Here is a 13,877-nt window from a genome sequence, read left to right on the forward strand (position 1 = left end):
AGATAACGATAAACGATAGAAATAAGAAATGACGATAATAAACACATGCATAAGATAACAATAAACGATAGAAATAAGAAATGATGATAATAAACACATGCATAAGATAACGTGGTGTCAGGGTGACATAGCTCAGTGATAGAGCGATGGCTTTCAAATCGCAAGGTCCTGGGTTCGCGCCCGGCCGCCGCCCCTCTCAGTCGACTCAGCTGTGAAGGAGTACTGGTATGCTGACGTCAGCATGTTGGGGTCAAAGTCGGGGCGGAAAGGAACTGGACATCCTACCGCATCATCCCGCGGCCTTTTAAGGATATTTTCTCTACGTTCACATAAACATGGGACCAACATTGACTTTTGATAAGATGATTATAAATGATAACAATAGTTAAATTATGATACTAACATCACGGAGAGCCAAGCCAAGCCTCCTTCCCATCTCTTTCCCTTTCTTCTGATCATCAAGTACATTTTAAGATAACGATATATGAATAGACAGATTTTGCGATAATAAAAAAATGAATAAAAATACGAATAATAAACACATAAACCCCTCCCCGTCTCCTATCCTTTCATTCTCGTAATCAAATACATTTTAAGATAACGATATATGAATAAATTTAGCGATAGATAATTAAAAAAAGACAATATATGAATAGATAAATTTTGCGATAGATAATAAAAAAAGACAATATATGAATAGATAAATTTTGCGATAGATAATAAAAAAAGACAATATATGAATAGATAAATTTTGCGATAATAATAAAAAAAATGATATATGAATGCTGATAATAAACATATTAACGCCTCCCTGTCTCCTTTTCCTTCCTTCTCGTAATCAAATGCATTTTAAGATAACGATATATGAATAGATCAATTTTGCGATAATAAATTTTAAAAAATATAGAAATGCTTATAATAAACACGTACACTCCTCCCCGTCTCCTTTCCTTTCCTTCAAGATAACGTTTTATGAATAAAATTATGCGATAGATAATAAAAAAAAAAAATAAAGAATGCTGAAAGATAACAAAATATATAAATAGATAAATTTGGCGATAATAAAGAAAAAAAATATATAAACGCTGGTAATATACGTCTCCTTTCCGTCTCCTTTAAGATATCGATATATGAAATTTTGCGATAATAAAGAAAAACAATATATAAATGCTGATAATAAAGAAAACAAATTATAAATGTCTAAATAAACTGATAAATAAATCTCCTCCCTGTCTCTTTTTCCTTTCCTTCTCGTCATCCAAGCGAGCTCTAAGGAATCACGTGATGGCGAAAATTCCCCACAGAGAGCGCAGGATCTGTTCGTTATCCCCGAGAGGAGGAGGCGCCGGATACGAGGAAGAGGGGGAGGTTTTCCCACTGCTTGCTGGTGGAATGTCCTTGTTTTATTTATTTGTTTGTTTGTTTTATGTCTTGTTTTGTTTGTTTATTATTGTTATTCTTTATGCGTTCTTAGTTATGGTTGTCGTAATGATCGTATTCATGACAAGGATGACGAGGGTAGTAAATTTTGATAGGTCGTTGGCCTTCTTTTTCGTTTATTGGGTTGAGTTACACATGTATACACTTACGTACACGAAGATACACACGAGGGAAGCAAGTTATTATTCTTATTTCGCAAGTAGTAATCATGCGTAAGAGAGTGCTGGGTCATCAGCATTTTTCCCTGAGGAATGTGTGTGTATCTGTGTGAATGTCTCTTTCTTTTCTCTTTCTATCTTTCTCTGCCCAGCCTCTCTCTCTCTCTCTATGCCAGCCTCTCTCTCTCTTCTTTCTCTCTCTCTCTCTCTCTCTCTCTCTCTCTCTCTCTCTCTCTCTCTCTCTCTCTCTCTCTCTCTCTCTCTCTCTCTCTCTCTTTCTCTCTCTCTCTCTCTCTCTCTCTCTGACTCAGTCTCTGTCTCTCTTTCTTTCTTTCTTCTCTCTCCCTCTGCCTCTCCCTTTCCCTTCCTCTCCTCCCCTCCCCCCCCCCCTCTCCCTTTCCCTTTCTCTCCCACCCCTCTCTCTCTCTCCCTCTCCCTTTCCCTTTCCCTTTCCCTTTCCCTCCCTCCCTCCCTCCCTCCCTCTCTCCCTCTCCATACATGAATTCTCTCTCCCTCTCTCTCCTTATATGAATCCTCCTTGATCGCGGCGACCGATCTTGCGCCCCGATCCGAATGAAAAAAAACAAGTGAGCATCGCCGACCCGATTTCGATGGCGCCTCGATTTCGGGGACACCAGGACCTGCCGCCGCCCTATGACGTCACGCCTACGTCACGGGTGCCAGTGCCAAGGGGATAGGTGCCAATCCCAGACAAAGAGAGGTGGAGAGGGTCTTAACCCTGTCGCTAGGGTATGGAGAATGGAGATAAAAAGAAGAGGAAAGAAGGAGAAGAAGAGGAAAATAATAAAGAAGGGAGAATAAGAAAGGAGAAAGAGAAGAAAACAGAGATCTTGAAGGAAAACCTTTCCTACGTTGCCTCGTTGACCTGATTTTGCGATTTTTTCCATTTTTATTTTATTCTTAATAAAACAAAATAATAACTTATTTATTTATCTATTTATTTATCTATTTATTTATTTATTTTATTATTATTATTATTATTCTTTTTTTTTTCTTTTTTTTTTTTACAGAGGGAGAAACGAGAGAAGGCAATGCACGTGGAAACAGCAGGGGAAAAATATGTTTTTTTGTGTGTTTGTTTGTGTGTGTATTTTGTTTATGTCTGTTTTGTTTGTATGTGTCTTGTTTTTTGTGTTTCGTTTATATATGTTTGTTTGTTGTCAGTATGCGCTTGTTTGTTTGTGTGTTTGTTTTGTTTGTGTGTGTTTTGTTTATGTTTGTTTGTGTTTGTTTACTTCTATGTGTATGTTCTTGTTTGTTTATGTATGTGTAGTATATTTATTTGCATTTGTGTGTATGTGTTTGTCTGTTTATATTTGTGTGTACGTGTTTGTTTGTTTATATCTTGTGTGTGTGTGTAGATATATGTTCGTGTTTGGTTGTTTGTGTGTATATCTGCGTTTGTGTTTTGTTTTGTTCTTGTTTGTCTGTGAGTAGGGTGAGGACTTTTACAGTGTTGCTAACTATGCTATAATTATTGTTATTTCGCTTTAAACAGTAAAAGTAACAGTAATAGTAATAATAGTAATAGATTTCCTTATCATTATCAGTATTTTCACCAATGCCATTTTGTAGTATTATTTCAGTATTATTATCATTTAATATTATTGTTATAATTTATCACTATTATCATTATTATCATTTATTATTGTCTATTATTGTTATTATCATTATTATTATTATTATTATTATTATTATTATTATTATTATTATTGTCATCATTATCATAACTATCATCGTTTTTTGTTTTTTTTCTGTTGCCAAATTTATTGTCATTATTATCATTATCATTTGCAATACATTGTTAATAGTATTATTATCATTATTACTTTTAGCAACATCAATATTATTATTGTTATTATTATCATTGTCATTATTATTATCATTATTGTTGTTGTTGTTACTGTTATCATGAGTATCATTATTATAATTATATTTATAATATTATTATTACTACTATGATCATCATCATTATCATAATTATTATTACCATGATAGAAAATGTATGAATGAGAATGAATATCTTCACAATGCAATATATGTATTAAGTCTCATTCAAACCTTTTCTACATTTGTCAACATGAATACAGTTCATTACCATTATCATTAATAATATCAGCTGATGTACTCGTAGCAGTAGTATCACTTTGAGTTCTGTTACTATATTCTTTACATAGCGCTATAAAAAGCTGCATTGTCCCATATTGCTTAGGTGTAAAACATCATAACTGAGATATTTATAAGTCGCCTTTGAACCGATGCCAGCAAGGGAAGACACGCGGATTATATATGTAAACAAGTACATATTTTGTTGGACATTTTTACACACAAAAAAACGTGATTTGGCAACCATGGGGGGCCGTCCACCTGCGTATTAATTTTTGGATAAAGTTAATTTTTAGATGTAAACAAAATGCGGTCTATTATAAATGCACGGAGAATCGTGTATATATATAAATATCTAAATACAAACGGAAGTATGGTGTAACCCATCTGTATATACACATCATGTTACTGCAATATGTATGTTGATGTTATTCTGCGTAACAAATGTTAGATTCAATATAATATACTTGATTATATGATTTACATAATCTTGCCTGTTATTCTGGTTGTCAGATACATATCTTGAAATGATTTGCGTTTTTTGCTAGTTATACTGCTAATCTTACCTTCCTTATTTGCAACTAGTTGCGTATATAGAGAGAGAAAGAGAAAGAGAGGGAGAGAGAGAGAGAGAGAGAGAGAGAGAGAGAGAGAGAGGGGGGGGGAGGGAGAGAGAGAGAGAGAGAGAGAGAGAGAGGGGGGGGAGGGAGAGAGAGAGAGAGAGAGAGAGAGAGAGAGAGAGAGAGAGAGAGAGAGAGAGAGAGAGAGAGAGAGAGAGAGAGAGAGAGGGAGCGAGAGAGAGAGAGAGAGCGAAAATGAAGGAGACAGCCTGTATGTTTTTTTAGATACCTAAACTAAAAATCACAATAGAGAATAGAGACAAAGACAGACAGAAAAAATAAACGGACGAATTGATAAACACAAAAATAAACACAGACCCAGCAAACATAAATGTAAAATATCCACACAGAATGCTGACATGACAATAATCAACGTGTAGCCATGTGCTCAGATCATCAACCCTTTCTCGAAGACACAGAATCCCTATAAACTCCTACGCAGTTAATTGCCTGTCCCTCGCCCTCTCCCTTTGTTTACATCATGCCAGGTGCGAGGCGTAAATCAAGCCAGCGGGACAGAAGAAGTCACTTAAGCCCCTCTTTTACTGACGTGAGGGGGAACTAGGTGACTGTCACAGCATCCAGTGGCGGGTTTTGCGACAGGTGAAGGTGAATATCTCGTGATAAGAAAGGATAATTATAATATGAAAAAGGAAAGAATACGTAATTACTTCATGACAACAACCAGAGGAGAGCTGGTGGTTGATAGGGATAAAAGGGAGGAAGAGAGAGAGAGAGAGAGAGAGAGAGAGAGAGAGAGAGAGAGAGAGAGAGAGAGAGAGAGAGAGAGAGAGAGAGAGAGAGAGAGAGAGCCAGAGCGAGAGAGAGAGAGAGAGAGAGAGAGAGAGAGAGAGAGAGAGAGAGAGAGAGAGAGAGAGAGAGAGAGAGAGAGAGAGAGAGAGCCAGAGCGAGAGAGAGAGAGAGAGAGAGAGAGAGAGAGAGAGAGAGAGAGAGAGAGAGAGAGAGAGAGAGAGAGAGAGAGAGAGGGGGGAGAGAGAGAGAGAGAGAGAGAGAGAGAGAGAGGGAGAGAGAGAGAGAGAGAGAGAGAGAGAGAGAGAGAGAGAGGAGAGAGAGAGAGAGAGAGAGAGGGGGGAGGGGACTGGAAGGGACAGAGAGGGGGGAAGGGGAGGGAGGGAGTAGAGAGAGAGGGAGGAAGGATGAGGGAGGGAGGGAGGGAGTAGAGAGAGAGGGAGGGAGGGAGGGAAGGAGGGAGGGAGGGAAGGAGGGAGAGAGGGAAGGAGGGAGGGAGGGAGGTAGGGAAGAAGGAAGGGAGAGGGAGAGAGAGAGAGAGAGAGAGAGAGAGAGAAAGAGAGAGAGAGGAAGAAAACAGAGAAATGACATCATCAAATCCTTCCTAATGCAAGCCTACAACTTAAAACTTAATCCATCACACTCCTTCATGTATTTCCCCTAACCTAACTTTCCCTCAACCTAAACAAATGCTTAAATCAAATTAACCACCATTATGCGTGTAAAAACATAAAAACGATTCCACTCTAAAGGAAAGATCAACTAAAAATATAATTTAAAAAAAAAAGAAAAAAAAAAGAAAATGACCTTTCGACGTCCTCTTCGAAATCCTGAACGGTGATTTGGCAAAACGAAAGAAGGAATAGATTTTAACTAAGAATAACATTTCATAAAAAAAGAGAAAATAAAATACTCTCATTTCATTGACTTCGTCTCACGTGACTGTATTTTCGTTATAATTTCGTTTTTATTTTAAGTTGGTGTGCATATCTATATCTATTTATTTATCTGTGTGTATGTGTATTTACAGCCCGCACGCACGCACGCATGCACGCACACGCACGCAAGCCCGCAGCGTGTGTGTGTGCGTGTGTCGATATGCGGTATCTATGTATGCCCCTCTTTGCATATTTGTAAATTATGTCTGTATGTGCTACGCCCCTACGCTACACATCTCCGCATGCTTATACTCTCCGCGGTTAAGTATAGTTCCCATTATGCTCTTTGATGATGTACTTAGTGAGACGCAGAGGGGGCGAGCGCATGTGTTTGCCAGAAGGGACATTCTCGAAAGTCACATGGCCGTGGGGGGAAAGGCCTATGTGGTATTTCATGGCTTCTTTTAGTATGCCGCGAAACAGCAGAACATAAAGCGGGGTTGTTGTGTGGACGCTCGGCCAGCCTACAACCCCCGCCTGTAATGCAGACTTGTAAACAGTAAACAAAGCGCCTTTTGTAGTAACGTGATGAAACTTTTTTACATTGATCATCCTATTTTTACATAATATAACATTAAATAATTTATCGTAATCTAAAATATTCCATTTGAACTCATTTAAATCAAATGTTAACATAATCTTACCTACGGTCTATTACCTCATCATAACCTAATTTAAACAAAGTTAATCTGACTATAAGCTAGCCTTACCTTCCCTATCCTACCCTAAGCTAAGTTAACCAAACCTAACCTAACTTAACCTTAACTTAACCTAATCTGACTTACTATCGTTAACCCAAATGTATCTCAAACCTAATATAATCTAACTTAACGCATCCTTAACCCTATCTAGCCATCCTTACCCAACCTAACTTATCCTTAACTTAGCCTTAACGGTCTAACCTAACCTAACTTACTCTCGATCTAATCTAATATAATCTAACCCATCTTGACTTATCCTTAGCCTAATCTAACCTAACTTACCCATCATTTAATCTAACCTAACTTATCCTAAACCCAATTTAATCTATCCTAACCAACCTAACTTATCTTTAACCTAATCCAACCTAACCAATCCTGCCTATCCATAGCCTAATCAAATTTATCCTGACCTAATCTAATTTAACCTAACTTTCCCTTAACTTAAACCAATCAGACTCACCCGTAACTTAAATTAGCTTAACTATCCTTAACCTAGTTCAATCTAACCTAACTTAATGTATTTCTAACCTAATCCAATCTAACTTATACATAGCCAAGCTCATTCAAACCTAACCTAACTTATTCCTAACGTAATATAATCTAACGTAACATAACTTTCCCTTAACTTCATCCAGTTTAACTTATCCGTAACTTCATCCAGTCTAACTTATCTGTAACATCATCTAATATATCCTTAACCTAATCCAATCTAATCTAACCTTTCCTTAACCTAATCCAATCTAATCTAACCCTAACTTACCCTTAACACAATCTAACTTAATCCAATCCAACCTAACCTAACCTACAATATCCTTTTTAGTCACCATCTGGAAAAAAAATAGAACTCCCTGTTGGTAAGCATTAACCCCCCCACCCCCTCCTCCTCCTCCTCCTCCTCCTCCTCCTCCCCTGTGCTAATGACTTGTTTCTAAGAAGCCGTCGCGCATACGTCATGTGTTAACTAGTAATTAGTCTTTATGACAGAAACCAGATGACGAGAGGTGAAGTAGGTTGGGGCGCTGTTGTGAGGACTTGCGTTAAGACTGGGCAGGGTAGTGGTGTTTCTGTCCATTGTGTTGAAGGGACCTGGTTTTAAAGAAAGGCGGAGGCGAGTGGGCATGTAATGTAGTCGCAAGGGAAAGGATGTAGACAAAACGGGGTCGTAGCCATTTTTGTTGTGTGTGTGAAGGGGGGGGGGGAGGGGTTGTGTGTGTGGGGGGGTTGTGTGTGTAGTGGGGGGGAGGTGTTTTGTGTGTGTGTGTGTGTGTGTGTGTGTGTGTGTGTGTGTGTGTGTGTGTGTGTGAGTGTGTGTGTGTGTGTGTGCGGATGTGGGTAATGTCTGTAAACCTTTGAACTATTTTTCATATTGATGATACAGATAACCTAAAATATCTAACTCTATATCTACGCTTGTTAATGATCCTCACTAGCTTATAGGCAAATAAAAAGTGAAAATATCTCCAATTCAACTTTATTACACGCACTACATTTTATCATATGCCTGTAACCCCATTCTTGTAAAACCTCTATCATTCTCTTTAACACTGATGGAATAGATTTTAAAAAATAATGATAATAATAATAACAAAATAAAATAAATTCTCAGCAGTTTCAACATAAACAAGAAATAAAAAACATACACATACTAAAAATGTTTTACGTCTGTAGTACTGTCTTCAGCATGTGGACACGGTCATGCATATGAAATCAGAAACAAATGAGGTCCGGTTAAGTGAATATTCTAATCAGGATTCAGAGCTGATTAACATACACACATATGGTGTATGGCGGGTCATATTACTAGAACAACTCCATCTGTTTTCATGACAAACAAAGCTAATGGATGAGATAGGAGCTTTATATCTGGGGAAATGTTTTATTGCTTGTGTGTGTGTGTGTGTGTGTGTGTGTGTGTGTGTGTGTGTGTGTGTGTGTGTGTGTGTGTGTGTGTGTGTGTGTGTGTGTGTGTGTGTGTGTGCATCATTTGATATTAAAAGCAACCACGGTTAAGGAAATAAGCACAAATCTTTTGATTTTTTTTTGGTATATATAATATATATATATACATTATATACGCAAATATATATATATATATATATATATACGCTCAAAAAATCAGTTTTGTGTTCATTTTCTTGACCGTGGTTGCTTTTTATATTAGATAATACGTATAACAAATAGAAAATAGTCTTTGTTCAAGCTTATTTTTATCATTAAGCCTGTTGATGCGGTACATCAATTCGCAGCCTATGAGAGAATCGCCACCAGCGTCCACCCTTCAAACTGTGTGATCGACATTATCGTGGGCTTATAGCAGGTTTGTAATTTGAGAATATAGGAAATGTGGCCTATGTTTAATACCTCTGCTGTTTGTCAGGTCAACAAATGCCCTGATTTAAGCATTTTAAAGTAGTGGCATATATATATAAAGGGATTGGAACCTCTGTTATATTGCTCTCGAAACAAACAAACAAAACCTATCTGTAATATATCTATTTTCAGTTTGATATAAAAAACAATTAAATCCAGGATGCATTTACTTTTTTGGCGGAGTATAAGTTTACTAATATCATATTTATAAAAAAGAAAAGAAAAAAAAGGTAAAAAAAAAACAAAAAAACATGGTCATAAGTTCTGTGACGAATTGATGTAATTATAGTTTTAAAAATAGAGATGGCGCTGCTTGAGTTTTTAGTTCCTAGTTTTAATTACCGATACCTAACATCATCACTGCCGTAATTACAGCAACAGGAATTAAATCACTTAATTTCTACATGTAAAATACTATACATTCAGCAAAACCACCCTACCATTAACCATACCCCGACCTCATCTACAATACTTCGCCATTCCAAGATGACACTGTAATCCCAAGCAAAACTATCTATGGTGTCTTAAATCTCAGGACACGAAGAGCAGGATTACAGTGTCCGTGTCCACTAAGTACATCCATCAGCAGACCATGACGTCATGCGAAAACAAAGGAAAAACGCCGAAACATTTGCATATAATCTGGTCTTGTTTATCACGTGAGACAGGGTGATGCGTGTGTGTGTGACGTCTGCTTAATTATATATCTATAGCTATTATCTAGCTATCTATTTATATATGAATGCATTTGCTTCTATTTGTGTTTACGTGTGTATACCAATACATGTCCCTCTACACACGTACCTCAAAATCAACATCTTACATGACAAAGTCCTGCTTCCGTCTCGCCCTGACACGTGAACAAGAAACACAACACCTCATCAGAACCACAAGCCACCAAAACCCACGTAAGAGTGTGCGAGTCATCAGTCAAATAACATAAATAATTTACCGCATTTCTTACACGTCTATTCGTCCATGGAATCAGACGCGCGCGCGCGCGCACAGACACACGCACACGCACACGCACTACAGAAAAGGCGAGACAGAGAGAGAAAGAGGGAGAGGAAGTCGCGAATCCTTCTGTTGTGACATCACTACTTATCGTCATCTGCTCGGCATGGCACTTGACGTCCGCACGCAGACAGATGCACTTGGTTGACTGTTTTATGTGTTACATAGTATCTTTCAGGTTTCACACACACGCACAAATATTGACACTTGCATACCTACATATAAATATATCCGTTTAAAAATATGAATAGACATACACAGACACGCAAATGCATGCATATACATGTGTGTGTGTGTGTGCACGACTATATATATTCATACATACATAATATATATACATATAGATATGTGTGTGTGTGTGTGTGTGTGTGTGTAATGTATATATATGTACAATATATATATATATATATATATATATATATATATATACATACACACACACATGTGTATATGTATATATATATGTATATATATATGTATTATATATATATATATATATATATATATATATATATATATGTCTGTGTGTGTGTATATATATAAATATATATATATATAAATATATATATATATATATATATATATGTATATCACACACACACACACACGCACACACACACACACACACACACACATATATATATATATATATATATATATATATATATATATATGCATGTATGTATGAACGTCTCTTGTGCTAGCCCCTTTTATCAGTTAGCGGAATATTCCAACAGTCATTTCACTAACGACCAACTGAATATAAGTTACAAAGGCTAAAGTTTATCTCTAAAACGTGGTCTGCAAAATGCAATGTTATCTTGTTCAGCCGCAACAGAGAAAGGGGATATTGCCAGTAGATGATGACGTCATCAAGAGAAGAAAGATTAAGAACAGTGCCTTCAGACAGATGACGCGTCGACGTGCTTTCGTTCTTTCAAGCGAAACATCTAAAGCAAAAAAAAAAAAAAAAAAAAAGGCTTATATACATTCATTGTACAGTCTTTCGATCTAATATTTACCTACTTTAGTGTGTTAAATTTGCAAAATTAATAGGAATCAAAATGATATCACATGCTCACTCATCAGTTCTTAAAAGCTTGCTCACAGCCCTTGACAAAGCTGGACATTGCGTGACTAGCGAGGATGGCGCCGCAGTGACAGGAGGTGAAGGATACGTAAATATTTCCCTTCTCAAATTTTAACGTTATCGGTACTGAACGTACGAGTCAACTAGTATCAAGAGCCATTTAAAAATTGAATGGTATATAAAAAAAAATAACAAACTCTACGTCTCATTCGTAAGTTTAATATGATACGTGTATATTACTTCAACCAAAGTGTGCTGATGGAGAAAGGCAGCGAGGAAAATATAAAGAGAAAGAAATCGTGGAAAAAAATCCGTTTTTGTTCTGATTTTACCAAGGATTTACGACCGTATCACGCTGCCAAAGTCAACAAGCAATTGGGAAACTCACTCAGAACAACGCCACAGCCATCGGCCTTTCTTTAACCCGCACAACAACCATCAATCAATCTTTCCAACAAGGGTCCAGCGAGGAGGCACAGAGAACCCCCTTTGTAGCCGCTGTGGGGATGGCGTTTCATCTCTTGACACACTATCGCCAAACTTTAAGGAGTGTTATCATAACCGCTTTATTGGTGATGACCAGGAGCTGATCGCGGCTGATGGCGTGGGTGTCTGGTGGCGAATTTCAAATTTATAAGGAGCATTGTGTATCGCAAGGTTTAAGATGTCTAAAAAAAATTTTTTTTATTTTTTCTAACAGCGAGTTTAAACCGACACATTATATTTGCAAGCGTTAAGAATAACCGTGCTGAGACCTGACTTTTGTAATTTCACACGCTTTATATTCTGAAACTTCATTTATCAATAATTTGATAAATAAAAACTGAGGTTGAGCTCAGTGTAGGATCCAGAAGATATCTAAGTAGAAAATCCTCTTGTTTTAAAGTAACGAGTAAACCTCCCAACAGATGAAACTCTAATGTCATTCTGTATTCCAACACGTCCTTGGAAACTTTTATCGCTAAACATTAAGCAAAATGCAAACAACCTTTCAAACGCACTGTAGTCACCCCAAAAAAAAACCACAATGATAACCTCTACAAACTCTGCCAAGAATGCAAGAGGCAGAGTTTTAAAAGGTACTTACGTAATGCCATAGGTAGACTGTTGTCGAGTGACGCGGACGAGGCTCTGCTCCTCCTCAACAGGTACAGCTCCTGCACTCAGCGCCACCACCAGGAGCGCTAACGAATGCAGCCACATATTTACGTGCGTCAGGTACTTAAAGACAGGATAAGACGATTTTAAGTGAATTAGAATGAAAGACAAACTCCGTGACAGTGAGGGAGCGAGTGCGCTTGGTGGCGGCGGCGGTGGGTATTCACCGGTCAGGGAGAGCAGTGCCCAGGATGAGTGGCACTCAAAGAGTGACTGAGCGTGGCATCTCCCCGTGCCTGGCATCCGACGCCTTTTCGGGGCTGCCACTAGGCATCATAGGTGCTCATCACATTTACGGATGGCCATTGTTCTTTTGATATTTAATTTATTGCTGTTATTAGTGTATATACATATATATTTCTTATATTATTCATATTAGCACGACATTGTGCTTTCATTATCCTTACATATATAACTTATTTTTTCTTTATTTTCTCTCTTTTTTAAGATACCTCCTACTCAAGCATTCTACTGTAACTTCATATCATTTACATTCGCTGGATGATAAGCTTTTGACAACCGGTGTCTGTGTTTGGCTTCCCGTAGAAGTGGCGCGCCCTGCAGTGTTGTCAGCCGGGGGAAGGCAACAAGGGGCTGGTAAGGACTTTTAAGAGCTTGAGTTTGGAGCTTGTCTTTGTTTAGGGAAGCCCTTGAGGGACGGGGACAAGGGGGTACGTTGACCTAATAATAGTTAATGTGTAAAGAGTGGCGGGGTAGAAAGACGCTCAGTAGAAGAGGCTGTTGAAGGTAAATTGAAGGGGTGGAAGTGGATACGCCGCGGGGAACACGCTGAAGAAAGGGATGGATGGGGCTACTGGCTTCAAGGACTGGTTACTGGGCACAATTTCGGGTTCTGTTGCGGGCCGCGGAGTGTCGAGACAAATGGTTCTCAATGTTGTACTTTCTTGGCCCAGGGAAAGCAGTACAGAGTAATAGCAGATATTTTTCTTTCAAACCACGCATCATCACCAGAATCACACGCGGAAGTTAAGGATAAGCAGCAGACCTAAAGGATCTATATTTCCCGAGAGTAAAATCGTGTTGTTGGCTTTGACTGACCCTACCCCCTCTTCCTTCTCCTGCACCTTCTACGATAACCCGAAACTGCAGCACCCTCGTAGCAGTTATCTGTATCTCCCACGTCTCTTGTTATTAATGACAACCATGGCGGGACCACAAACTCTCCTTTGTCTTGTGATCCGCCATTTTGAACCATGTGCTTACCCCTCGCTCCTCCATGTTACCAAGTGAAGTACTAAAGCGCGCCAGAAGTGTGTTGTTGAATTGTTATTGTTATTTTCGCCCAGAGCCACTACACGGACTATTCCCATACAAGTGAGACGGTTTATGTGATAGCAACAAGAGGACTTTTGTATGTATGCGGGGTTAACTAGGCCATGGGTTGAGTGCGGATGTATCAAATGCCAAATATATGTTGACAGTAACTAAGAGGGTTATATCTGCTAGAAAGAACAATAGCACTGAAATTAATACGAGAATCAAATTTTAAT

The 13,877-nt window shown here is 38.2% G+C and overlaps 1 protein-coding gene across 1 annotated transcript in view; it reads right to left on the reverse strand.

Annotated features, from left to right (window-relative positions):
• LOC125032141 (centrosomal protein of 290 kDa-like) overlaps positions 1-12,573 on the reverse strand; it is a 34,289-nt gene extending 21,716 nt beyond the window's left edge. Inside the window, exon 1 of the mRNA XM_047623182.1 lies at positions 12,296-12,573. Within this exon, the coding sequence (XP_047479138.1) occupies positions 12,296-12,411 (116 nt within the window). The 5' untranslated portion in view covers positions 12,412-12,573. The remainder of the gene's footprint in view (positions 1-12,295) is intronic.
• Between the last annotated feature and the right edge of the window lie 1,304 nt (positions 12,574-13,877).

This window comes from Penaeus chinensis, chromosome 14, assembly GCF_019202785.1.
Source record: "Penaeus chinensis breed Huanghai No. 1 chromosome 14, ASM1920278v2, whole genome shotgun sequence".
NCBI lineage: Eukaryota > Metazoa > Arthropoda > Malacostraca > Decapoda > Penaeidae > Penaeus > Penaeus chinensis.